This window comes from Accipiter gentilis, chromosome 1, assembly GCF_929443795.1.
Source record: "Accipiter gentilis chromosome 1, bAccGen1.1, whole genome shotgun sequence".
Classification (NCBI taxonomy): domain Eukaryota; kingdom Metazoa; phylum Chordata; class Aves; order Accipitriformes; family Accipitridae; genus Astur; species Astur gentilis.
Genome location: NC_064880.1, coordinates 54,005,539 through 54,033,379, shown reverse-complemented (window position 1 = coordinate 54,033,379; position 27,841 = coordinate 54,005,539). Strand labels below are relative to the sequence as shown.

At 41.7% G+C, this 27,841-nt stretch overlaps 1 protein-coding gene across 5 annotated transcripts in view; it reads right to left on the bottom strand.

Annotated features, from left to right (window-relative positions):
• The window catches only part of GALNT13 (polypeptide N-acetylgalactosaminyltransferase 13), a 153,705-nt gene that overhangs the window by 66,709 nt on the left and 59,155 nt on the right, over nt 1-27,841 (bottom strand). For all 5 annotated transcript variants that reach the window (XR_007507113.1, XR_007507111.1, XR_007507112.1 and 2 more), the window contains exons 4-6: nt 22,150-22,318; nt 2,189-2,355; nt 663-870 (exon numbers count right to left, since the gene is read on the bottom strand). Coding sequence is in view for 2 of the 5 variants with exons in the window: in XM_049809347.1 (XP_049665304.1) it covers nt 663-870; nt 2,189-2,355; nt 22,150-22,318 (544 nt within the window). In the remaining 3 variants the exon portion in view is untranslated. The remainder of the gene's footprint in view (nt 1-662; nt 871-2,188; nt 2,356-22,149; nt 22,319-27,841) is intronic.

Below are 27,841 nucleotides of genomic sequence, written 5' to 3'. Positions count from 1 at the left end.
AATCCCATCTCCCATGTGTGCACTTAGGCAGGCTGCTGCTGCCCACGCATGTGCGGCTGCTCCTCCATCGAGCAGAGCAAGGACCTCGGCTGCTGCAACCCTTCCAGGGAGGACAGCGTGGGTTTTGGGTCTCACTCGCAGGGCCTTTATGCTCTTAGGCGCAAAAAAAAAGGGAAAATTGATTGCATCGCCTAACGCAAAAGAAAAAAAAACAGAAAAAAGGAAAAAAAGAAAAGAGAAAAAAAAAGGAGTGCAAATTTCAGAGCATATTGGAGGTCACACAGACAAGAAGCTGTGCCTGGTATAAAAAAAAAAGGGAGAAAGATGGCCATCAGGGTGGGGGACACCCAGACCTTGTGAACGTAAATGGCACAAGTTGCTGTCATTACTGGCATTATTAGTCTTACTGTCAGCAACAGAAATCCTGCTGTAAGGATCAAAAGCTTATTGTATATTTATTTAGAAATTAGATTTTGATACAAATACTAGAGAATATCCTCCTGATAAATTTAAAAAAAAAAAACCAAAAAAACCAAAAACCCACAAATCTTCATTTTCAGACCAATGAATTGTTTTCATTTGTATTTTTTAGCAGCACAGTGAAACCAAGGAATGGCCTGGAGGCAGGTCCGTACCCCCAGAGACAGGAGAGCCACCCTTACCTGTCCTCCTTTATCCTGGCCAGCAGCGGTTCGAGCCAGCCCAGGGTGCACTCGCAGTGTGCGTCCAGGAACGTTATCACCTGCCCTTTAGAGGCTGCTGCCCCTCGGAGCCGCGCACGGATCAGTCCTGACCTCTGCTCCATCCGAATTATTTTTATGGAGACTTCCAGATTTTTCACATAATTCTCTAATGAGGCCTTCAGAAACTCTGCCAAAGATAATTGGGGGAAAAAAAAGAAAAAGAAAAAACCACAACAAAAAAAAAAACAGAAGAAAAACATTATTTTTAGCTAGGTTCAGCAACTACCAAGGGCTCCAAATATAACTGCAGAGCTTATGCGTCATGCTCGGCCCTCCAAGGACTGCCATGCACGATCGCTGCCATAACACGGGAAACGCATTTTGACATATTTAGTGTTTTTCTGAAGACTGAGAGCTGAGCTATGGAGGTTCACATTGGCACTCTGTTCAGTGCAGCCGCACGGAAAACAGCCCGTACATACACACGCATCTGCCAGAGCATCTCATGAAAATATCACAGAAATTTTAAATAAGTCATGATCAGTTTCCTTGAAATAAGCCAGCAAGCCACAGTGAGAGCAAAATGATTACACTTTTGCTAATTTGTCTATGCTTAAATACAAATCCATCTATTTTTGATGAATTTCACCGTTTGAGCCCTTTAGGAATCCAAAACTTTGCTTTTAGGAAAAATTGTAGTTACTTGGGCTAAAGTCTTCCTCTACCTTCTGGCACAGAGAAACAGTAGGACTACTCATTTTCTGAAGCAGAGAAATCCAAGAGAGTAATTAGAGTTAAATTAATGCTACATGGGGCAGAGATAAAGGACAGCTTAGCCTGCATCCTCTGTCCCTTGAACAGTTGCAGCTATGTGTTGTATTTGCCATTATATACATTTGGCTACTGCAGGAAAATTTATCATTCCATTGATTCCATTTATATAATGTAATGTGATTCCTTTTCCAGGTAATATCAGTTCCGCATACAGACAGCTTTCTTCCTAAACCCTAGGTTTTAAAAAAAAAAAAAAAAAAAAAAAAAAAGCCAAGACCAAAAGAAATGAACCACAAATACAAGAAATACAAGGAAATACAAGGAATATTCAGGAAAGTCTGAGACACAGAACAGGACGGGGGTGAGAGACAGCAAGAGAGAAACAGAGAGAGATGTGAAAAAGGACAGTCTTGTACAGTAATATGAAATGATAAGCCACAGTGCAAAAAAAGCACTCGTGAAATTCAGGATGGGAGCACTGTATGTACAGCTTACAACCTGATAACCAACCTTCACCTCTGTTACTACCTGTAAGGGTACTTTGGCTCTGCCCACACTACTAGAGTCCATTTGCTGCTGCCCCCAGCAGCGGTGGGAGATGCTTGGCGAGAGATGTGGGTCCGGTTCAGCACCGACAAAAGGGAGCCGCTCTTCACAACCCCTTCTGCTAGGTCCTCAAACATGACACTAAAACAACACGTGGAATGGGGCTCCTCTCTCCCAAAACCTACCTCTCTCACTGGCATCGTCCACCAGGATGATTTCCGAAAGCAGGCGGTGCGGCGAGCGATTTATAACGCTGTACACGGTCCGAAGCAGAGTACTCCATGCTTCGTTGTGAAACACAATAACTACACTTGTGTTGGGGAGTTCATCGGGGTAGACTTTTGTCTTGCAACTGCCAAAAAACACAGGAAAAAAAACCCCAACAAAACAAAAACAGAAGGAAAGAGGGGTTAATCCTTAAGAAAATTTTAAAGAGCTCTAGCAATGGGACAGCCTGGAAAACAAGCCTGTCAAGCAGGATACATTTCAAACTGGTTACTGATCTCTTCAGGCTCCCAAGCCAGAAGCCCAAAGGCAAAGGGAATTTCAAATCCTCTTTTCCTGCTAAGAAAAGATGGCAGGGTATCCAGAGGAATGCGTACTGCTGTGTTCAGAGCTCCCTCGGACTCCAGCTCTCCTCAGTCCTGCTTGGTATGCCGAGAAATCAGCATCCAGCGGCCTCAGCCTCAACGTGTCCTGACATCGTCAACAGAAAACCCTTAGCTGCACGCAGGATCCAGGGCAATTAATATAAAGTGTATCGAGCAGTTACAGTCAGGTCACAAGTCTTTTATTGTGACAAATCCCAAATTCTATGGTTTAAAGTACACAGGCCTCCGAGACTTTCCCATCTTTGGTCATTTCTTAAAAAGAAGAAAAAAATTACACTCCATATGCCCATCCAATAGAAGAATGAGAGGTCAATAATTTCAGCTATTTTTGGAAAATGTACAAATTGAGAAACAGATAGCAAACGTTGCTGATTTTGTAGAAGCACATTAAAGCTGTTTGCTTATTACAAAAGACAACCCAAAATTCTGCATATTTGTTCCAGATCTTGGACACGTTTCAAAAATACAACACGTCTACATCAACCTGCCAACGCAGGTCAAGTCATGCCACTTAAGCACACCTAATAAGTGTTTTTAACCTTTATGACTTGAAATAATTTCCACTTTTTTTTGCTGTTTTACTATTGTATGATTTTCTGGCTCTACTGTTCCCATTGTGACCCTGCTCAAGAAAGCTCTTCCAGAAGAGCATGTATGTACTTTCTTCAGCAGCGGCACACACACACTACTGAATTAAACCGCATGTAAAGTGAGAAGAAATTATGCCTAGCTTTTTAGCGCTTCTTCTGTGTAATACCAGAAATTTGAAGCTTCCCTAAAAAATTCTATATTATGGAGTTATTCATTAGCACCTACATACCCTATATTCTCTGACTGTGACACAGGCTCAGCATATCACTTTTGTCTGTGTTATTTGAAATATCCATCAGTCCCAACACAGTACCTGTTCAGGAGTAGCCTCCTCCTTACAGAAAACTTCTGTATCAAGGGCCAAGAGAACAAATGAATACGGTCCCTGAAGAAAAGTCAGCTTGTCCATACAGTTTCTTTCTTGAACATCATCTACCATAACAAAACTCTCTTTAACCTTTTCTTCTGCCTCACTGACATTTTAAAAAAATAGATAAAACAACATCGTGACCACAGCTTTCAAAGTACAAAGTGAGGAGAGAATACAGAAGGATACAGAATATCACTGATTTCTACGGTACAGGTAAAAGGTTCACAGTACGTGTGTATGTGAGTGTATATATATGCACACAATGACCTCTCTCTCTCTCTCTCTAGGTCATTGGTCACTAGATCTGACAATAGAAAGTCCAGTGCTTTTTTATATATATATATATATACACACACACACATACATAGACACACACCAGTCTTGACATCATTTTGATGATGACCACTGAAGTTTGCTGGTAGCCATCCCACCTTCACCATTTCAGCAATCTAATTAATGATACAACTATCCATCAATTCCAATTTAGATTCAGAGCTCAGACAAACAAATAAAAGTCCTTCACTAATTATCATCCACAATGACATCCTCTGTTTACCCAGGGGTGTCTAAAGGAGTATAAGCCCAGCAGGACAGCATGTCCAAAAAAGGACATTTTGAATTTATTTGTTTCCAAGGCACAGTAAAAGTTTTCCTCACACATGTAATTGCCCTTGGAAGGCATCTCGTGTCAGCCCTGGTGTATGAAAGTCAGATATCAAAGACTTAAAATCAGAAAGGCTGTAGTACAAAGCTCAGTGCTGTTTATATTCAGGGTTGTTTTCCAGAGCTTAACATCATACTTCAAGCCGCATACAAAGCTGGAATAAATTCTGCTTGTCCCATATTTCACAACAGTTATTTTAATTACATTTAAAACAGATGCAATCTTGAAAATTGGAAAAGAACTAGTACATAACATTATGTTTAAAAATATTCAGAAATGCACGTCAGTAGTGAAATGAGACAAGAAGGAGAGGGTATTCCCTTGTCTGCAGTTTAACACCGATTTTGTAGAGCAAATGGAATATTAAGGAACAGAATGTTTATCATCACGTACTATTTGCCAGGATATTCAGTACTTTAACTGTCGTCGTTATTATTCACCAAGGTATCTTACGGTACCCAGAGAAGCTAAGGGCTAGACGAGCTGAGGACACTCATGAAGAGGTTGCGTGTCCTATGTTTTGCAGCAGACAGACCAATCTAAATTATCATAAATCTGGTCATAAAAATCCATGAACAGCATCCTAGGGTGCATCAAACACAGCAAGACCAGCCGGTCAAAAGAGGGGATGATCCCGCTGTATTTAGCGTTGGTGCAGCCTCACCTCGAGTGCTGTGAGCGGTTCTGGCCCCACCATTTAAGAAGGATGTGAAGGTCCCTGAATGTGTCAAGAGGAGGGCAACCAAGCTGGTGACAGGGCTGGAAGACATGTCCTCTGAGGAGCAGCTGAGGACTTTGGGCTTGTCTAGTTTGGAGAGAAGGAGGCTGAGGGGTGACTGCATCGCTCCTTGCAGCTTCCCGAGGAGGGGACGTGGAGAGGGAGGTGCTGAGCTCTTCTCCCTGGGATCCAGGGAATAGGACACCGGGAAATGGTTCAAAGCTGCACCAGGGGAGGTTTAGGCTGGACAGTAGGAAGCATTTCTGTACCGAGAGGGTGGTCAAACACTGGAACAGGCTTCCTGGAGAGGTGGTCGATGCCCCAGGCCTGTCAGTGTTTAAGGGGCATTTGGACAATGCCCTTAACAACATGCTTTAACTTTTGGTCAGCCCTGAACTGATCAGGCAGTTGGACTAGATGATCGTTGCAGGTCCCTTCCAACTGAAATAGTCTATTCTATTCTATTAAGGACCAAATGTTTAAAAAGCAACTGCTCTGGAGTTGGCAAACTGTGCACAGACAAGAAATCATTAGAGTTTGTTAACTGATGAGTGTGTAACACAGCTGACTGGTCACTGAGATGACTTGAGTCCAGAACCATCACTCCCATGGTGAAAACATTCATCGCCTGAATTAAACAAAAAACATCCTTAGCTTGTTTACACAACTGTTACACACCTATCACCAGAGAGTCGCCACCTTATTTCCCACCGATGAGGCACACTGCTCCATTTACACATGTGCTGTTGTCCTGGGTCCTATTTTAGCATTTCATAGAATCACAGAACCCTAGAAGGGTTTGGGTTGGAAGGGACCTTAAAGGTCATCTCGTTCCAACCCCCCCGCCACGGGCAGGGACACCTTCCACTAGACCAGGTTGCTCCAAGCCCCATCCAACCTGGCCTTGAACACTGCCAGGGATGGGGCAGCCACAGCCTCTCTGGGCAACCTGTTCCCTCAGTGCCTCACCACACTCATCATAAAAAATTTCTTCCTTATATCCAGTCTGAATCTACCCTCTTTTAATTTAAAACCATTACCCTTTGTTGTCTCACTACCTGCCCTTGCAGAAAATCCCTCCCTATCTTTCCTGTAGCCCCCTTTAGGTACTGGCAGGCTGCTATAGGGTCTCCCCGGAGCCTTCTCTTCTCCAGGCTGAACAACCCCAACTCTCAGCCTGTCCTCATAGGAGAGGTGCTCCAGCCCTAGCAAACAGCAACAGCACCGCTCCACAGGGAACCTGCCATGTCCAGCTCAGTAAAGATGACAGAGATATAGTAAGGAGGCAAGCAGGAGATACAGAGACTGAAATACTGACTGGTGTGAGGCTAAGACTGTTCTGGATGGAAGGTTATGTTTTTAGCAACATGCCTTTCTTCCCTGGCGAAAGTGAGACATTGATTAGTTTTCGCTAAACTCACTGAAAGCAATTTTCATGAGCATTTCATTCACTTTAAAAGTTAAACAACAAAGATCAGTAATAATGCAACCGTACAGCGGGTGTATAATCACTATTCTTGCTCTTAAAGTACCTCCCATTGCCATTTACAAGATGCGCAATGGAAAACAATCACAGTCCGTACAAATGTGACTAATTTGTACCCTGCTCCCCACCTCACTCTTGGCTGTGTATCGCCATGCTCTGATCCCGATGCTCATTACATCTCTTCGCGGGCTGATTCACCTCACTAAGATGCCCCCGAGCCCACCTCTTGGCCTGTTTTTCTGCACGGTCAGTGAACGAATGCAGTGCACAGATGGCCAGGGAGGTGCTCGAGATGGTGCAAGACCAGCAGAAAAGAGCAAGGTCGGGAGAGAGCCGGTGTACCGAAACCTCCCCTGTCCAGCCACAGTGAGCTGTTGCGAGCCGACGGCCGCTCACACTCCCCTCCTTTCCCTTAACGACGGCAGCAACAAATTCAGAGCTTCCCGCTGTAGATCAGTTCTTGAATCCCTGCAACCCCCCTATGTCCAGGAGTACCTACCCAGGGACCATCTTCTGGACCGGGTATCTTGGTGGAGCGCATCCCACGAGAGGGGTAGCATCTTAGGGATTTGGGCTCCTGGGATTAGTGCCCCGTGTCCTTCCCAGGGAAGGCTCAGTCATCGCCGATTTCCATTCTGCCCTTGCAGCACACCTCTAATGGTGTTTCAGCCCCAAACAGACAGCCGCCTAACACCCTGCTCACTTGGAAGTGTTTATAAGTGCACCAAAGATAAAAACCTTTCACGTCCCCTTACTGAAATGACGACGGTGACTCACACTGCATTTTTTCTAATTCAAAAATACACCACGCGCTGAAGAAGTGATAAATAAGTCATCTGCAACTCACACGCTATCAAGCACAAGGACTGCCTCTCTGCCACCCCTGCACTATTTACAATGCATACTGATTGTTCAACGTACACTGACACTGGAAATACTTTCCCAGAAACATTGGTTTTTCTCATGCAGGCATCAGATGTTACTTTATGAATACACATGAAGTAAATACAGCTGTTTAAATGTGAGAAAAACACATTTTCCAAGATCAATAACATGGAAACGGAGTGACACTCTACCTATTTACCATCCTTCTCATTGGCTGTGTGCAAATTATATGAGCGTGAAGGGTTGCACTGCGATTTTATCCCTTCCAGAGCTGCACTGAAGCTCTCAGGGCAGGAACGCAACGCAAAAGATCATGCATGAAAACAAAGTATTTAGAGGGAAAAGAAAGAGACGATAACTGTTATATACAATTTATAATGTAGTATTTTTTATATTATGCATTGGGAACATATAGAACTGTGTTAAATATTTGTGGTTTATATGACTTGAGGGATTTTCATGATTGTTTTAGTCATTACCTTTTATTGCTTTGCCTTAGGGAAAATACAAAAGATTAACACCCATAAAGAAAAGGCTGGTAATGCAGATCACTGGTATGGTTCCTCTGCGTGACCAGGTTTACTGTACACCCCAGTGCCAACAGGGCACTGGAAACCAGTCCGTTGCAGGACTGGTACTTTTGCCGCGGAGCAGTCACTGGCGTGTGTGCAAAGGCATGCAGCCTCTGCGTCTGCAAGGCAGAACGATGTGACTTTGGGGCTCTGCTCCCACACGCAGCGAGGCAAGGCAGGTGTGTTGTAGAGGGGGTTCACAGCCAAGTTCGAATAAGGGAAACATGGAACAGCTCCGTCTCTGCTTTTAATTCATATTTATGTTCTGATTAATATTACACGTGCAACAGTGGCAGTATATTTATTCAGGTGTCTAACATATATAGGTTTATATGTATTTATATAAGCATGTATGTACATAGTTTTATTTACCTATACATACATAAAAACCTACATATATGCCCATATGAAACCCTAACTTACCTCTGTAGCATAGTAAGGTCTCTCTCCTCACAGAAAGGTATTTACTATTTATGATGAACAATGTTCTTGAATATACTGATGCAACACTACGTTCCACTGGAATCATGATTTCCAGCATTATAAAGTACCTATGACTGTGCAAAGGCATTAATATGTGCAGTAAGTAGATAACATCTGAAAGAAATGTAAGCAAGCTCCTCACTTCTTCTTTGCCTTACTGACATGTAATTTCTTTTTGCGCTTGTTTCTGTTTTGCTTCTTAGCTCCTTCCTGTCCCTTTCCCCGTTGAATTCCTGCATTTTATAATTAGTCCCGTTTAAAAACCTGCTATGTCTTATCACAACCTGCTGCTGTATTTCTTTCCAACTAATATGACAATCTTGAATATTACCTGCTACCTCATTAACTCTCAGCTGTGAGCTGAACGGTACGCCAGGAGGTGATTCGGGAAAGCTGCTGGGCACTGCAGAAGTCTTCCGTCAGCCCCAAAGGCAGTACTGCTGGGGAGCAGGGCACGCACCCACCTCTTTCTGTTTGCAGTTCACCACAGCAGTGATCCTAGTGCATCCCATTTCCTGAGCACTGATGACTAACATCAGCTAATGCAACCGCAAACCATGCGTTGGGCCAAGGCAGCCCCAATCCCTCACAGCTACACCCTGCCTCCACCGTTATTGGTTAGACACGGTACAGCGTCATTGCTCAAAAATTGAAAGCAGTACGAAGACATGAGAAAAACTCACTTCTAATTTCACAGTAATGCACATAAAAACCCATACCAAGGAGTGGCGCAAGCAGAAGTGATGAATTTATCATTATGCAGCCAGATCTTCTGCAAAAGGGCCTGTTAAAAAAGACAATGCTGCAGTTAAGCAAACCGTCAAAACGTCAGAAATTATAAAGTGAATTAAATCATTAAATTAATCTTTTTACAGGTGTGGTTACCTTCCAGTGAACTTCATACCTGGTATTTGTTTTACTGTCTTAATTTACCATCGCGTCCCCACGTGTTATTTTTGAAGAATGATCAAGAATATTGTACACAAAATGGACGGGTTCACATTTAAACTGCTTACTGCACGTACTAAACCAACTCCATGTACGTAAACATGTTCTTACTTGGAATAATACCTCACATGCCAACTCTTAGGCAAACGTTTACCAGTTCTCAAATGAGCTGAGGGAAACTCAAGTATTTACAGGACAAGTTCAACGCTAGTATTTTTACCCGGGGGCTCTCGGTCGCCGGAGGCTGAGGCTGGGGAGGGCAGCAGCTGAAGGCAGGGTGCCGCAGGAGCGCCTGTGCCAACAGCAGGAATCGAAGGCAACCTCGGCTGGAGTAAGGGAGCAGCAGATGTTGGACAACCTTAACTATGCCTTGATGCCTCCAACATCAGGGATTTCATTGTGAAAGCTGTCCCCGCAACAAAGCGCTCCAGCTCAGCTATACAAAACTGTCAAAGGCCTTCCAGAAGTTCATGATTGCGTATTGATTAGTGCCGCAGAAGTCTTCTCAGAAAAGCAAGTGGAGGGATGACCTGAAAGGATTGACAGTTTCAACAGACATAGACTGGACAAGGGTAGACCCTGCCACACCATCGGTAATTGCCTGTCACCATCCCTCATCCTTCTTCCCCCTCCCATCACCTTCCCAATGAAGACAGATGAAAAACATTCTGAAACTGCTTACCATGATAGACTACTTCCCGCTTATTTTGGTGTTTACATCTCGCAGCTGATGGCTGGTGTGTCTTAGCTGCTTTGTAAAGGTACATTTTCTGTAGCTTATTGCTCCCACTGCAACGAAGCACTTAAAAAACCTAGATTGCCAATTCAAGAAAAGCACCTTTCCCTCTCAAAAGGCCCTGCAGTGCCCTGCGGCAACACCGGTTTTGCCATATGAAGGACCACAGCTCAAGGCTGAAGAAGCAGCCATCCCTAGGACCTTGCAGTGTGCTGCCTCCACGCAGCCACGTACCTTCCTGCCTCGGGAAGCATTTCTTCAGCAGCCTGATAGTTCCTGAGCTGCTGGATGCCCTCAAGAAATGTCCAGTTACAGCCCAAGATGTTCCCATCAGCACCAATCACCAACGCTGGCATCTTGGGCATCTACCCCTGTGTTCATGGACAGCATTTCTCCAGCATCACCCCATAGCTTTGTGGTGCAAGAGCTGAAATTCAGGCATACCTCTTGTTATTATGAAATGCAGACAGCCTGAAATCTGCCATTTCTTGTCATCCCCCATGCCAGTACCCCCTGGGAGCAAGTCAGCACGTGCAGTCTCAATGCTGAGGTATTACTCACCGTTGCGGAGATGAATTCATCGCTGCTTAGCGAAGCTGGAAGCCTGTCATGTTTCTTTATCTCCTTCTAGACCCGAAACATGCCACCATCGCATTCAGATACCTCACAAGATGCCAGATGATATCGGTGCATATTGATTTCATGCCAAGGCACATTATGATGCTTTATTCTATGCTAATAGCACATAACAAATGTTATTTGTGCTCTGCTGTACCTGGCTTTCAAGAACGCACTTGTATATCACATTATTCCAGTGGGATAGATCTGGTATCCACAGAAATACTCCAGTATTTCCATCCTCCTCTAATCTTGAACAGGATTTAAAAACGTAAGTCAAGGTGCACTTAACTTAAAAAAAAATTCCAGCAAAACAGCAGCTTATTCAATGTTCAGCAGTAACATAAGACCATTTCTGGTTTCCCTCTACAAAGAATGGCAACCAAAACCCCCACCCCTCTTCGCTAAAGCGGTTTTGAAACACCAAGTACCTCAGGGGAAGCCAAATGCAACACTGGCGTAACTCCAGCCATCAGAGCTGCTAAAACATCCTACAGACCTCTCCAAAGCCAGGCCTTTGGCCAGAACTTTCACAGAAAACTACATTTAGAGAATGCTTCCATATCACAAACTTGCCCTTCAAAACTGTTAACTGTGCCATGTGCAGATCGCCACCGCTCCTTTTCAGGTTTTGGGTTTGCTTTCGAAAAAATCACACGTTGGAGTGTAAGTTAACTACCCCCAGTAAGCAAAAATGTATTTCTAGAGTAAGTGATAACTCTTGTACTACGAGAATCTCATTGCCTGAAATAGTCTCCTCCTCATCTAGTTTAAATAAAATCTGTAAGTTACTTAGGGAAATTGAAAGTGCAAAAATGAAATATATGGTACAGTATTATGAACAGAAGAAAAGACCGTCCGAGCATTTGAATTCCCTGCCAGAACAGCATTAATTTAAGCTTGATCTGTTGTGTCTCCGCCTTGCCACATGCAACTCTCAGCTCTGTAGGAGCTGCAGAAGAGTCTGTGTCTGATGGCTCTATGGAGAACTATTGCTCTCAACCCAGAGAGATAATGCATTATCCTGTAATAGATACTGCTGCAGCATTTCAGTGCACACAGCTTTAAACTCTACTTTAATAGATTTACTTAAATTGCAGCAGTTCATATTTTGAACTGAAATGTATGCAAATGAAATGTAAATAGAAAATAATTGAACAGGAATTTATTTCACTTAGAGGAAGGTCGAACTGTGCCAGAACTGCATCTACCTTGTCTTACTAAATTTTATTGTATCAAAATACTCCAAAGCCAACCAATTTTTATATCCAGCAGATGATGAATGTGAATATGTCTTATGAAAATTGTTCTTTGGTGTTTCATTACAGAGCATAAACAGGTTTACAGTTTGTAGGAGCAAAGACCCTTCACTCACACCTTCAGCTATTGCTGTTCATAAAGCTTCAGGTATAGCCTTGAATATCAACTCTTCCTTGGGGATTTTCAACTCCAAACTTCATTTTAATATTTTAGAAGTTACTTCAGCAGTCATTTACTAAACGCTCGAAGTTCCTTTTATGTTTGATGAACACCACAATAATACAGCACAGTATTATGAAAAGCAAACAACACAGCATAGAGGAGACTTTTTCAGAAGACTATACTAGAGGCTTCTTTGTACTTTCTCCACTTTTTCCAACAAAAATCAAAGATCTGTAGTGGAAATTACAGTTCAGATCAGATCAGGCTTTCTTGGATGGTTTTCGATCATTAATTTTGTTCCATTTCCACTGCCATTTTTCATTATATCATTGCTGAATCGTCTTTGAAACTCACCAAGCTCACGTCAAACTCCCCCTACTTGTTAAAATATTTTGAAATATTTTAAGTATTAACTTTGAATCCCCAAAATCTCTTATTCATATCTGCAATAAAGGATATAAAAAACAAATACATCATTTTCACATGCTACTGCTTTCACATAGCTCTGGAGCCCCCAGCTAAGGGGTGAAATTCTGCATCACACAGAGTAAAGATAAGAGCAATGGCACACTTTCGTGCCGTGGTTGCTTAGTTCTTCAGCGTTTGCTTATAGGTATAAGACACGCCTCCATGCTGTGCTTGGCAAAGCAGGTAGCCAATGTGCTGGATTCAGAGCTTCCTCCCAAAACTGAATTCCCGGTAAGAAACCGAAGGCTCAGCGACCCACCAGTCCTCCGTGGGCTCCCAGGCAAATCACTGCTCCTGCGCTCTCCTCCCACACACGCACCCACCGTCTGAATGAACAGCCGGTCAGCTCCTTTTGTAAATTCACGAGGATTAGTACTGTACTATAAGGCAAGTCAAGAGCAGTAAGTCAGTGCACTTCTGGAAATCTCCAAATACAGTTTTCAAAACTCAAAGTGCTTTTTTCCAGCCTGCACACACTACCACATAAATTACAAGGAAATTACTCTTTTTAATTGCGTTCTTACTTGCAACAATAATGCGTAAATTTTTAGAGTTTATGGGATAAGGTAGAGAGTAGCCAATTTCTCTGAATGAATGCACGTAACCAAGGTGGGGGACAGCTTCCATCAGGGAGGACATAAAACAGGAGCATGAGTTACCCGTACAGGCTTATTTCCTGGCGTTCTCATGACTATTTCAGATTACTCCTTTGCGACAAAGTGAATTTTCTCTATGTACCACATGCAGTTTCAAAAAACAAGACCATACTGTCAGCAGAAAGCGACAGATACCCCAAAAGAGAAGTTGCCCAGTGTTACATCCACCGTGACCAGATGCAGCAGAACAGATGCCCACCTGGGTGGTGGCCAGGGCTTCTACTGCAGGGCCAGAACTGCCTCGGACAGATGCTTTTAATGGGTCCTTAATTTCTGCTTGGCATTAGTGGGAGACACCCTGCGACGCCAAGGCCATCTATGTACCTGCTGATAAAAGCTGAACCAAGGATCTTCATTGCTTTGACCGTTTAGTACTCAGCTGCCTGCAGAAATGAACTTATATTAATGATCTGGTTGTAGAACCATCATCTAAGAGGCTGCATGGCTGAGACGGCATTTGCTTGTCTCGCTGCCCATCCTCTTAAAAAAAAAAAAAGCACAACATTGTTTAATCATTAAGGACACTTGTTTTAGTAAAAAAAACTATGATTAGTTTTTCTTGCTGCTAAATATAATTTTGCAGGCTCTTCTCACTTCTCAATTGAATCTAGAGGCTCATTCTCACATTTCCCTTACAGGCACGTATAAAAGCTGAACTTTGTTCCCTGCAACAACTGGTTGGGCCAACAGCAGCGATCACAGTAACCATCCATTTGTGAGCCTTGACTTGCCAAGCAAAGGGGACAGCTCTACATGAAGGAAGCAATTTCATGCTTGAACAGCCTTGCACTATTAAATCAGAAAATTGAGTTACAGCCACTTCACAGAGTGGACTCTGCTGCCAGCGAGGGTCAGGATCAGCCTGTGGGTACACAGGGGAACTGTCCTGGGACAAGCTGCTGAAGTAAAGGCAGAACTGATACAAAACTGATTTACCCGAAATATCCATCCTTTCTGTTTCAGTACTACATATTTTCCTAAAGCGCATACCACACGAGGACTAAATACCTACCAGTTTGTCATGCCCAGCCGGCAACTAAAGTGCCATGCAACCTGTCACTGTTACATTATTTAGGGTATTTATGGAAAAAACTAGGAACGTGCTTATCCTTGCAATGTGGATAACCTTGACATACTTTAAAAATGTGAAATAGCCATACATTTTTAAAAGATAAGCCGTGCAGATCAAAATCTTCAATTAAGCACCCTCACCATCCCCATTTTCAAAGGTCTGAGGGAAAAGCTGCAATGCCAGCTGTCCTGCAGGCTCTCTGGGAGAAGATACAATGGGAAGGAGGTGAGGTCCCATCAGGACTGGCTTCCAAGGCAGCCTGAAAATTTGTTACTAGAAAAAAAAAATGCGAACAATACCTGCCAAATAACACTGAGGTTGTCTGTTCTCTTATATGAACTATTTAAGCATTTACTAGTATTCAAAGTCACTTGCAGCCATAAATAAAGGAAATGAAAATATCTTCTTTAGATCATTTTTTCTATAAATAAAATCATTCTTGATACTTAGTAGAGTGGTATTTTGAGGGCCTCTCTGATAAGGCCACTATCCCAAGCTGATAGCAGTGCTGCCAGGAACTGAAATTTGTTTTCAACTATTTTAACACTAAGTAAGGAGCTGACTTTGATTTTACAGTCATATCCCCTCATATTAACTGCCTTACTCCAAAGCAGACTGCAGTCCACATGAAACAATGTGTCAACAAGAAGGTTCATCTTTCTGGAAGTCAAACTCTGGGAGTTCTCTGAACAAAGGACATCTTCAAAGATTCATGTGTATCAATGTCTACACAAAAATGCCAGTACTAAGAACTAACTAGGTCAACAGCCAAAACCACTTATACAACCTCCAGATGCAATCCCTTCTCCCTAGCAGCATTTCTGCTCCTTTGGTACACCTCCAGATGTAGAGAAGTTTAATCCATTTTCAGATTAAGAGTAAGCCAATTCCACTTAAACGAGTTGTATAAATATACCTCTACTGAGCATTCACATTTTCTTCTCTTCTTACACATGGGTGCTTTGCTGATGATGTTTGAATCAAAAATCTTCCCTTCGTATCTGTGGCTGTTCTGTCACATACAGCAGGCTTCACTTGGCATGCACATATATAGAGATAATATTCTTACCCATGCATTGCTCATTCCTAGTTAAAACCACAAAAACTAACGGCCAATCTGATAAAGTAATTGGAAGAACAGCATTTTTTGCTGAACAGTAACAGTGTAAAGCAAAGCAAGCCCGCTGGTCTTTCTTGACCGTGGCTCCTGGGAGCGATCCAAAGTCCACCTGCAAGAACACGCTCCAACAGCTCTCGAGGGCTGGGCAGAGACCAGAGGCTTCCTCGCATTGATTACCCTCTGACAAAGCTATGACACCAGCGCATTTTTAATTTTAGGGGCAATCCCGCATGTAAGAATCTCATCGCAGTTGCTATGGCTTTGGCAATATGAGGAAATTGAGAGTTCAACAATAGAAAGAAGTTAATAAGACAGCAAGCTAGCAAAGAAAGGGCTATAAGCATGCTTGAGTTACATTATTAGGCTTCCAATGGGCATGGCCACAATACAAGTAATGAATAAAACAACTGGTAAAGTTATTGTGGTCCATTATAGTTGCCTTTAGAAACACCAGCTACCAAATGGTTAGAAAAGATATCGTAAGTGGAATTTCCCCACATACACCAAGATGCCCCACAGTGACGGCACATTTTGCAAATGCCAACATAAGATTATCTGGAAATGTGACCCAAAAGATCTGTTCTCCTTTCCTGAGCTTAGCTAAGCTAAGTTGAATTGAGGCGTACTCTCCAGAGAGGTCCTGCCTCTGCTCCAGCTAGGCGTGTGAACGGGGACTGCCATTACGCGGCTACAACAGTGCTGAAAGGGAGGATGGAATCAAAGCCCAACTTCTACGGGAAAAAACAGCAGCAAAGGGGAAATAGCAACAGACTTTAATTGTTCCTTTTGTTATATGAACGTACAAATGAAAGACTCACAAAACCAGTTTAGAAGCCATCTGTTGCCTCATGAATGTATTTTTCTCATTGCTGGAGGATTACTTTTCTTTTTTAAATCTTAACAGTCTAATTTATACATTGGGAATTGGCTTTGGTCTTATACAGACTACCTGTATGTACTTTCTCTCCCTACTGTCAGTCGCCCTGGGTGACTTTTCTCCCCCTAAACAAGGTGGAATAATTTCTAAACTGTTATTTCAAAGTAATTTCTAGCCAAAACTAATTACCGATTTCTCCCTGAGCTTACTTGTTCACGAGTGGTTTATAGATTCTCTATGCGTAACTGTATATACACAGTAAAATCTTAAAAAATAAATTAGATTTTAATTATATGAAGCTGTAAGCAGATAAATCAGGCAACAAAGGAACTCTTATGCACATTATCCACCATGACTTAGAGCTGGGAAAAAACCCTAATACAACACTTTCTGGTGCAAGGCAAATGGATTAGATGTGAACGGCAGAAAATAAAACAATTTACCCTCTCTTATCAGGGCTAAATTGCATGAAGAACAAATAGTGGTCTCGCCAAAAAAATCTAATCAAAGCTTCCTGCCCTGTAACATGGAGTTCGAGGCACTAAAGGATTTTCACAGGCAGTGATTGCTGCTTCTACACTGCTTCTTTCAGAGCCTTTTTCCCCCATCCTGGGACCACCCATCCAGGTTTTTGCTTTGAAGAAGCCAACACAAAACTACGGCACTGAGTTTAAGCCATGATTACTGTTTAGAAATTTGTAATGTGAGTTTGTTTCCGATCAAAAATGTATGCTCATAACCACATAACACACACACACACAAACACAACGCAACAGCTAACTTCAACCTAAATTTCAATTCTAAGAAAATCCAATTATGATGGTTCGGCAATTTGTAGAATAGCACTTGCAACCTTATTCATGCAGAAAAGATTGAAGATGGATTTCTTCCCTTGCTGGAGAAAATACTTAGAAATAAAATTAAACATTTCTATGTTGAATTAAATCGGGTTTAGGGTTTAATCAATAGCTACTTCAAATTAGACCTGACACTGATTAAAATCTTCAAGTTGGCCATTACCAGCAGAACTCAGGCAATTGAGGGACATTCTCTGGTAGACAACAGTAGTCATAATGGGCAGCAAGTTAAACTGTTAGTGTGACAGTCGCATTCATTAAGCTGGAATTAAAATATCAACACAGGAGCAGAGATGCAATGGGATTCAGCCATACTGTTTTATTACAGCACACGGCAGGTGGATTTTGTGGTCTCCTGATTAGAGAATTCATTCCCACAGAAGTCAGAGCAAACTCTCATTGACCTCATGGAGGTCAGGACTTCACATCAGGTCTATTCACAAACATCCCTGTTTGGGAGAAGGACAAGACAAGAGACAGACGCCTTATTTCACAAAACTGTAAAGGGAATTTCTCATTAGCCAGCAATCAACCCAGCTTTCCCTGTCTTCCTGCAACTCATAAAATGAAACTTATTTTTTAGAAAACCAACATCTTTCCTTAGGAAAAAAATCTCCCTCATCTTACAAACGCAAGTACTGTGGTTGCAGTGTAAATCCAGAATTAGCTCACAGTCATCAAACATTTAAGCAGAAACAGAGAGTCACAAAAGGTTTCAGGAGTTCTTTCGTCTGCTAATGTGAAAAAAATTAAGATTCCCTCAGGTTTTTTTTCCCTCTTAAATACGTGTTTCTTATTTAGACTCTTGTGACACTTACACCACCCCCTCCATTTGCCACAGCGCTGCTTTGATTGTTTGGAGGCACAACAGCAGCAGCAATCCCAAACAGCGAGAGCTCTCTTACTCTCTGCCGCTGTGGGATGTGAGTACCGAGCTGCGGAGGGGAGCGAAAAGGACTGACGAGCATCTTTGATCCTTACTCCAAGTTTGTACGCTGTAGATTGACTCCCAGAGGTACACGCAAAGTGCTATGTAGACAGTGGCAGCCTTGGCAAAGCAAGTGAAATCTGTACACCCACATCAGGAGGTTGGGATAAAATCACCTGCGTGAATAAAAAGGACAGCAAGGAACAAAGAGGGAAGAGGAAGAGGAAGGCCAGAACAGGAACAGAATGGAAATGGATTAATTTTACACATATATAATATATATAAAATAAATATATATGTATACACATCCCACAGCAATGAAAAAGCTATTCTGTCAGTGTACTACTTCCCTTTCGCTGCCCTTTTCCCAATGACTTTGCCAATAAACGTACGGTCGCAAAACTGAAGAATTAATTTCTAGAATGAGAAATTACAACAAGGCTCTTCTTTTTCTAGGGCTGTTTGTTTCTTATCAGAACTCTTACATCTATTTGTAGATATTCATTTGTGACATAGACATAATCTTATAACACACAAATCTAATTAATTCTCGTAGGCAGAGAGAAAGGCAGTGGGAAATCTCACCAGGAGATGACACTTTGCATTTAGGATTAAACCACAGCTGGAAATCATAAAACCTTCTAAACACAGGACTAATGGGTAAGCTGAGGTTTTATTTTCATTGAAGACAGGGTGTGGGAAGTCAGACACATCATTCTCTGTTTTAAGCCTATACTTGACACCACCAGGAGCAGGAAGAGGACATCACTGAGAAAAAGGCATTCAGCTGGTTTTCCAACATCTCAATTTTAAACGAGCCCAAGACTGAAAGTTGCCGCATCTGTCAGGGACATCTCATGCAAAACAGAGAAGAGGAGCAATGCTCAGGACTGCTGCCAGTAGCTGTGACTCCCTCCGCCCCCGGAGACCCCCGCACAAGCCTGATGGCACACGAGCCCTTAATTGCTTGCGCAAGAAGCCGGAACGGAGACCGCGACTTAATGGTATGGCATACGCTCAGAGAAACGCGAAAACACCACTTACACGCAGCGAAATGTTGACATGCGATAGATACAATAAAAAGGTCAAGTCATGCCAGGAGTTAATTAGTCCTGTACAAATGCCCTTCACTCCTTTAATCCCCCGGCATCATTACAGAAATGGAGAACAGCTTGGCCATTTCCCAGCGCCCAATCTGCAAATAACTCAGTGGCGATGTGGAGCTCCATGGGGCTGATCCCGTCCTGCTCCCCTTCTGCTACTGCGCTACAATGAGTCAACCTTACCCTGACGACCTTCCAGCAAAGTTTCATCTCTCTGGCCTCAAGTTTTCTGCTGCATTTAGTGCAGCTGCTTCGCAGCCAATACACTGATATAATACATTTACACCTTGATAACATTGATCTTTCCATCAGCTCATGATTACCCGTTACACAGCAGTGTCCGCAACTACACAGGTTATTGTGAATTTCCCACTAGACAGCATGTCCAGCAAAAACATTTTTTATTTTCTTTTCTTCTATTCATCTACTTTTGCCGCAGAAAACTTCCTGGCCTCTGAAAGAAAAGCTTGCATTTATAATGTGAAACATGCAGAGAGTTAGACACCCAGTGCAAATTGGATGCCTCTGTCCCCCATGTCAATAAAAATGTGTCTTTGTCATACACTAAATACATTAACCATAAAATCATATTCTTCCTTAATAGCAAAGCATTATAAACTGGCTTTCAGAACAATTTAATACTGCCTAAAGACAGAATACGTACAGAAAGCATCTGTCTGAAGAGGAAAATGAGAAAAGAAAATTATTTTTTTTCTAAATCCCATAATACTTTCTGTCCTTTCAACAAAGGATATGAAACTTCTGTTCATCAAGAAAACACATTTAGACAGCTTTCCCTCCGTATTAAATAGCTCATCTCCCTTAGACTGAGTAGAACTCTTCATTAGCTTGAACATTTTACCCATTTCTTCAATACGTACTTCCTTTTCAACGCTTGCTCCAAGGGAAAGGAGAAAGCTTTCCAAAACAGATCAAGAGGCTTCGCAGGTGCCCCCCTTGTTCTGGTGTGTGCAACACTCGGGTCTTCTCTCTTAGTGGGCTGCAAAGGCTCCATGAGAGAGGAGAACCTAACACTGAACTGACCACTACCTGGGCAGTTTAATGGAAGCTGGGCCACGGGCCAAGAGCATCACGGTACAAGAAAACAATTAGGTAGCAGCAAGGGAAAACCCAGCCCAGCAGCGCATCGCATCCTCCTCGCTTCCCAGAAAGTCTGCAAGATGCCCCGTGCCCGCTGGAATCGTTTCAACACCGAAGCCAGCCCCACCAGCTCGTCGTGACGTGACTACCCTCGGCACTCTTGCAAAGGACAAGCAATAAAGAACAAACAAGCAATAAGCAATAAAGCCTTTCTGATGCTTCCGTTTTGTGAAATACGTCTTTGCTGGCAACGATGTGAGGTGTCGTTTTATGGGAACTTGGCGTCACTGAATTACAAATGATCGTGCTGTGGAGAAGCATCACCTCTGTGGTTTCTGAATGAGCTCTATTGTTACAGTAATGCTTCTACTTCTATTATTTGCAGGCATTTACAAATAAAATCTAGGGAACGAAGTACTTATTTTAATTTTCATGGGAGGATGAAGAACTTAATTTCAAACAAAGCATGATAAGCAAGACTTCAACTAAGTGACCATTCAGTTTAAAAACCAAAAGCAGTGGGAGGTTTTAGAAGACCTGACCACTTGCATATATTTAGCTATGCTTATATTTCTCTTAATTTTTATTTGTTATAAGCTGCAGTACCTGTAAATCAGACTGTTTATGTAGGTGAAGGAGAACAGGGAAAAAACTGAACTGAAAAAACATAAAACTCAATCAACGCTAGGTTTCTATAAAAATCAGGTGGAAAAAATATTCTTGCCTCTAAAAATTTACTTCCAAAAGTATCTAAGTTTGGATAATCCTCCACGCATGCAACCTCTGTTAGAGATTCTTACGAGAATGCCCCTATAAGAAGAAGTCCCAAGTTAAATAAAATGGGCTTGCTAGCCTACTCCATCAGCTGGCGTTAACACCGCTCCTGGGAGACAGGAGGAAATTCTCTGACTGCTGAAAAAAAATGGATACCACAGACATAGGCTCTTTTTTTTTTTTTTTTTTTAAGTACCATAACTTGTTACGGGATCTTTAGATAGCAATCAGAATCCCTATTTAAATGGAGATACGCATGTACATTTGTACTTTCACATCAGATACATGTAGAAACACAAGCCCACTGTTGTAACTGGAAAAATTAGTCCGTAAATTCCTTCAAAAATAATTCAATGGGCTTGGTGAAACACTCCCCCAAGCTATTCCACAGTCTCAAAGTCACCACACAAATGTCAGGCTTCACTCAAAAATAATGATTATATGTTACTAGACTTAAAAACAAAACAAAACCCCCACAAAACCCCAACCACCAAACCCTCTTCAGTTTTGGTACTGTTGCAAAACATTTTGAAAGATGTTCTATAAAATTCTGATTATTCTGGAAATGTTTCTGGATAAAACTAAAAGAAAACTGCATCCTGCAGGTAGTTTTTGGTATTGATAGCATTTTCTCTTTATCAGCGCTAAAATGTCAATTTTTAAATGCCACCAGCATAGTTATGAAAATTTATAAAGTAGACATTGATGTTTTTATCATTTTAAAACCCTAGAAATAAAGTTTTCCCTGAAGAAAAAAATATTTAAATTATCCCAGGTGATAAGACACACCAGAGGGCATTTTGTTATGTGCCGCAATGCAAATGGATTGCTCTAAGTTGACAATTATTCAGCTGTTCGCAAAATAAATTCCACCAGATAATAACATTTGTGATGCAGTAACTCTTCTCCTAAGAAAGTTGTGCACTAGAAGCCAAATCTAGAACGGGTAAACCCTGGCATTTTCAAACAGCTTCCTCAGGCACCCATGGGTAGTAACACCCACTAATTAATTAGCCCTGGGACAGTGCCGTATCTCATGCCTTGAAAGGCAATGCCGCCGCTCTGCAGAACGCTCCGGGGACTCACCCGTCTAATCTCACGTCAGGCAAACTTCGGTTCAGGGCAATCAAGTCACTGGCCATAAGATTAAACTGGTTGATTTTAAACAGCTCTTTCATCTTCTCCTGGTCATCCTTTGGAATGAGCACAGCCTTTCCCATCTCTCCGGGTCCTTCTTGGTTTCGAGAAATAACAGCTGTAACACAAAATAGCAAAAGTCAGCTCTTAGTATATGGGCAGCAGTTTTGTTCTTCACCAATGGGGCTCTGCAATTTTTGGTGTTCAACAAGGAACGTTAAAAAACATAACAATACACCACACCACAATTTTCTCTGTGCTTCCCTGTGAGGTTTTTTCTCTATCTGAATCCAAATTTATATCTAGTTCCTTTCCAAGATGACTAAAGAACCCAGATTTGTTCACTTGCAGCTTTTGGCTGTAATCACAATGACAGTAAGTCACTGTTCTCAAGAGATTTACACCAGGACTACAGAGCACAACACCAGATTCTCTGTGAGATTCCACAGACAGAAAAGGTTTGGAAAACACTTTTATAGCTACTTAAAATATTTGACGAACATGTGTATTACACTAATTCTAACCAACTTTTTTATTATTTTTTTTTATTTAGTTTTAACTACCAGGCATGTGATAGCATAATCCCATCCCTGTAAGTAAATAAATCAATTAATCTTCAGTGACCAAAAAAACCCAACAATCTATCCTGAAAAATATAGTATCTCAACCCTGACAGAGTATCTTTTACATACTATTAGAGCCTAGTTTTGAGAAGTATTTGTACAGTCAATTTTGAATTTTAAGGAAAATTACAGTATCATCTCATACAAGCACACCAAAATAAACAAGATGTTGACTGCCTTTTTAGGCAAGAGCATATGAAAAGGAAGGAAACAGCCCACCTATGCAAATAATTATAATAATCATTATTCTAAAGCAAAAGCATTAGACAAAGGATGACAGAATCACCACCAGTTTCCTCCTCTGACCTCAATGTGCAGCTAAGCAGAAGAGGCCAGCTTCCCTCCCAACTACTTATTACCTAGATGCTGTATCAACCAACAGAACACAGAACACCTGAATCCTCAACCAATTTTACATTCACACTTTAAATCAGCCTCTGGTGAGAGGTGTTAATTAACAGCGATTAATTTGTCTTCAGTGCTGACTGTCAGCTGCTGCTCTCGCGAATAAGCAGACGCCAACCCTTCGGTGCGCGACTCCAGTCCTCACACACGTGGTCCTGCAGCACCGTACCGGGCAGGGACTGACGCTCACGGTGCCCTTCCAGCTGCGAACTTCTGTGCCGTATTGCAACATTGCCGTTCCATCTTAACGAAGGGCTCTTGGCTTTGTTTTTCTGCCATCCTGTTCATTTTTCATCTTTAGTGTCAAAATTACTTTGAAACATTTTGATGTTTAATATCTTGAAAGACTGTCACTTTTGAAGTCTTCTTTACTACCTGAAGAGTAATTAGATCCTTTATTTTTGCAACAACAACAAAATATGCTAGAAGAATAAGCCCTTTTCTACAAAATGCACAGAAAGCAGACTAAGGGACTTTTTAAGGAGAAACCTATGATTTTTTCCAAGCAAATCAGACATCAAGGCTTGCTAGAACAACCTAGCAGAAATTTACATAAAAGGCTTTTTAAAAATAAATATTACACACCCTGGGCACAGAAATTTTGTTTCTGCAGTTCTAGTTTATGCTTCGGTTGAGCGAAGAACGTTTTACAGTATTATCTGATCTATTTTTTTATCCTTCCCTTTGATCAGAAGTAGCACCTTTATGCGCTGCAGTAGGAAGAAATTATTAGCTTTTGCTGTGATTACATGAAAAGATGAAATTGCTATCAGACAGATGCTTAAATCTTAAATGTGGCAACTCTGAAGCTCTCTGCGTCCGGCACGATTTCCTAAGGACGACAGGCTCACTGGTTAACGTCTATTGGGGTTGGCAGCATCCTCCCGGGAGCTAAACAGGCTGTGGCACGGGCACCAGCACTGCAGGCACGCTTGAGATGCTATTAGATACCTTTTTTCATGTCTGAGCAGAGCCGCCGATTCCTCTCACCTGGCTTTGGGAAAGGAATTCATGACTACACCGCTATATATGTTCCCTAGTAGGCAGAATTTTATCTTGGAGAATACATCTCGCAGTCAAAACCATTTAGAAGTACCACTGGCGAGAAATAAAGTACGAGAAGAACATAGCCGTGCTGTGCTTTTAGCTGCCTCTTAGCGCAATGCTGCACCTCGCCGCAGCTACGCCTCACCCACAGAATTGCTTAGAAACCTGCATTGCCCACATAGACACACAATTATACATTATATATGCTATTAAATTCCTCTCAGAACATTTCATAAGGTATATTTATGTAATGCGTAATATGAACATGAAATATTCCGCATTAATGGCTGGTAATTAAACTCTGCTATATCATCACTTTCTGGAGAAACGATGAGACTCCTCAGAGACTGCAATTTGAAAAGCTAGTCCCTCAAGCTGCAAATGTTGTTTATGGAAATAAATTCTGCCTCCTTTTTGCTGGAAGAGGCAGAGGGCACAGAGTTATCTAAACAGCAGCAGGGAGCAGGCAAAGAGAGTCAGCCTGACTGCTGAAACTGTGGAAAAACAGGTAAGAAGCACAGAAAGGAGCTTGGCCACTGCCTTTCTCCCCCAGAAACACAACCTAAACGGAAAGGAAGGAATTCCTCAAAAAAGGGACGAATGTCTCTGCGGAGGAAAAGGAGTGATGAGAAGGCGAAGGAAGTTTGTCCTTGTGGCATCCTTCAGTCTGATCATCTTTTGGAAGAGGAATTCTTGGTTTTTCTGCCTCTGAAGCTGTATTTAAGGGTCTCTACTACCTGCATGACTTTACAGACCCTATCCAGAAGACCAAGACCACCTCTCCATCATACCCCATCAGCAGCACACACATCATCTCCCTGTCCAGGCAAGGAGCTGCCTGGGTCATGTTCCCATCCACCCGCTGCAGCCCCAGCACGGGCACGGCGAGGTGATCAGGCATCTCGTGCCATAACACAGAGCATAACTAAACACCTCTGAAACAGTAAGGCAACATACCAAAATGTTTCTCTTTTCTGTTGAAATACTTTGGGATTGGCTAAAAATATCTTAGTGACAATCTCCTGTAGAAATCAGAAACTTTTCATTAAAACAAATTATTTAGGGGAGAAAAACCAGAATTTAGCAACTCATTATTAGCACAGTCATTATTATGACAGTAAATTTGCTGCCTCTCCTTGTAGTAAGCCAGATATCAAAACTGTATCTCCCTGAAATGTGTGGAATACCAACAGTGAAGCGTTTCATATTCTGAGCCCAAGTAATAGGAAGGCAGCTGTAGAGGATGTTGTGCTCCAGTGTAAACTCACTGTAAATTCATTAGAAATCCCAGTGCATTCGCAGTGTACCATCACACAGACTCGGATTAAACTCAGCCTGAAAACTTTTGTTTATTCTGCATGAAAGCATGAGTTATATATTCCTTCATCTCCAAAACTAATTTTTGTTACAAGATTCCGTGTTCTTCTGTTGTTTACTAAGGTCCATCAAGATCAAACTTAAAAGAGATTTTCTTGTCCTGAAGTTTAATATAAAACTAATCAGAAATTTCCTCAACAGCCTTTCCACTCACATGGTTTTATTCAAAGCAAAGTATTATCAGATTACATTTCAATCATAGCTTACACGTAGCTGTGATGGAGAAACATATTTAATTCTGCTACAGTTAAAATGCAGCAACCTCAGCTTATTAAAAGTTTAGAGAAGCTGCACACTGTTTATGAATTAACAACCACATACACACCAGCATTTTCAGAGATGTAACTTGAATCCGTACCCAGGACCATCTCTTCTTGCATTTTCTCTCCCATATTTGAATAAATAAGTTTTGAGCCCAGAGAGTCTGTAAGAAACAGTCCTCAACCATCTCAAACCCAGCAGATGCAAAGCACACAACAATGCAACCATATTCAAGTTAGAAAAAAGAACACTTTCCATTTTCCAAACAATATATAAAATATTAAAATAAGACCCAAGTAAACATCACAATACCAGACATGGCAGGAATATTTAGCAAATGAAGATCTTTTGTAAATATTCGATTTGAGCAAACTTTTCATAGAAAATTGAATTTTTGCTAGCATTGAATAGATTTGAGAATCTAAAGGCAGTGTCAAAAGTTTTCTAACACCAGGTATGTCACCAAAGTCAGCTTTCTAAATGCACAAAGCCACTATAAATATTTTTACTGAATGATCTGTTATTTATCCAAAGCAAACAAAACAATTTTGGTTTTCCAAATATTGATATTGCCATCGCACCAAATTTTTATGTTCTGCTTTACCCTCTTTCTAGGAAGTACAGCATACTTCATTAGTACCGCATATTTCAAAGCAAACTGTTCAGATTAGTTTATGAAATACCAAATTTGTATTGAAGTTTCCATACAAAAATCTTTATGTAAAACATAGACACACACACTTCTTCAATCAGAGAACATAAATATAACATAAAATCTCTTCATCTAGAGGATAAAAAAAAAAAATCTGTTTCTTAAGTATTCATAATGTATGAATGGTAAAAGAGGCAACAATCAGTGAATGCATGCTGCTGATTATGAATTACTCCACCTGTACTGGTGTTTATAAGCTAAAATGAGCATAGCAAGCAATTTCCTTACATCTTTGAAAACATCACTTAGAATTTACTGTCCAAAACACCTTTTCTACATAGCTTTTATACTTTTCAACAGCATTGTGAAGATCATTGACTCTAAATGACTCAGCAGTGAGTAACTCCATCCCTCTGCAGTGGTAATAGCAAGATGGGTCTTCACAAAGAGGGGCTGCCCAGATGTTGCAAAAAAAAAAAAAAAAAAAAAAAATATGCAAATTCTCCAACTAGGAGAGGTCTAGAGATTTTCCAACCCCTGTTGCCTGCATGTTTTTTCCCTAATGGAAAGAGCTGATTCACTCCACAGAAAGCTGCCTGTCCCCATCAGGAGCAGCCCTTCTGAGCCCAAACCCACAGGTAAAACACAGCGTTGTCATGTTTCCAAGTACGTGAACTCACCTCCAGGCTTGTATTTTAAATAACTTCCAGTTGTACCGGGGACCCAAGGAGGGACTCGGGGATAGCCACAATCCTTGAAGCCAGGGGGGATAAACCGAGAGATGCATTTCATTTTTCTACATAAACATTACCTGGCTGTCTATCAGTAAGCTTATTAGCACGTCTGATCCATCAATACTTTGGGAGTGCTTCTGCTGCTGGTAAGTCAAAAGTTTTAATGAATACTAAAAACAAACGGCAAACAAAAAACTTCAACTCATCTTTTATTTGCTTTTCCTTTGCGTTGAAAAGCCCACCTCCATCCTTATCAGGCTTTCCTCTTGCTGGTACACTTGTACAAAACTTCAATGTCACACTTCACTGTTCTTCGCTATTCTGCCTCATTCTATGATCAGGCCTTGCTGATAGGTCTCCATGGGCTTGTGTTGGTCTTTCACACCACTCTTCCGTAAACTGATAGAGTTTTTATTTACTGTATTGTACCTTCCTGAGCTTCAGGGACATAGGTGTCGGCAATTTTGTCTCATACTGTACTTCAAGTCGTTTCTAAGCACAGGGACAGGCTGCATTTTTGACCGTATGTACAGCAGTAGCCT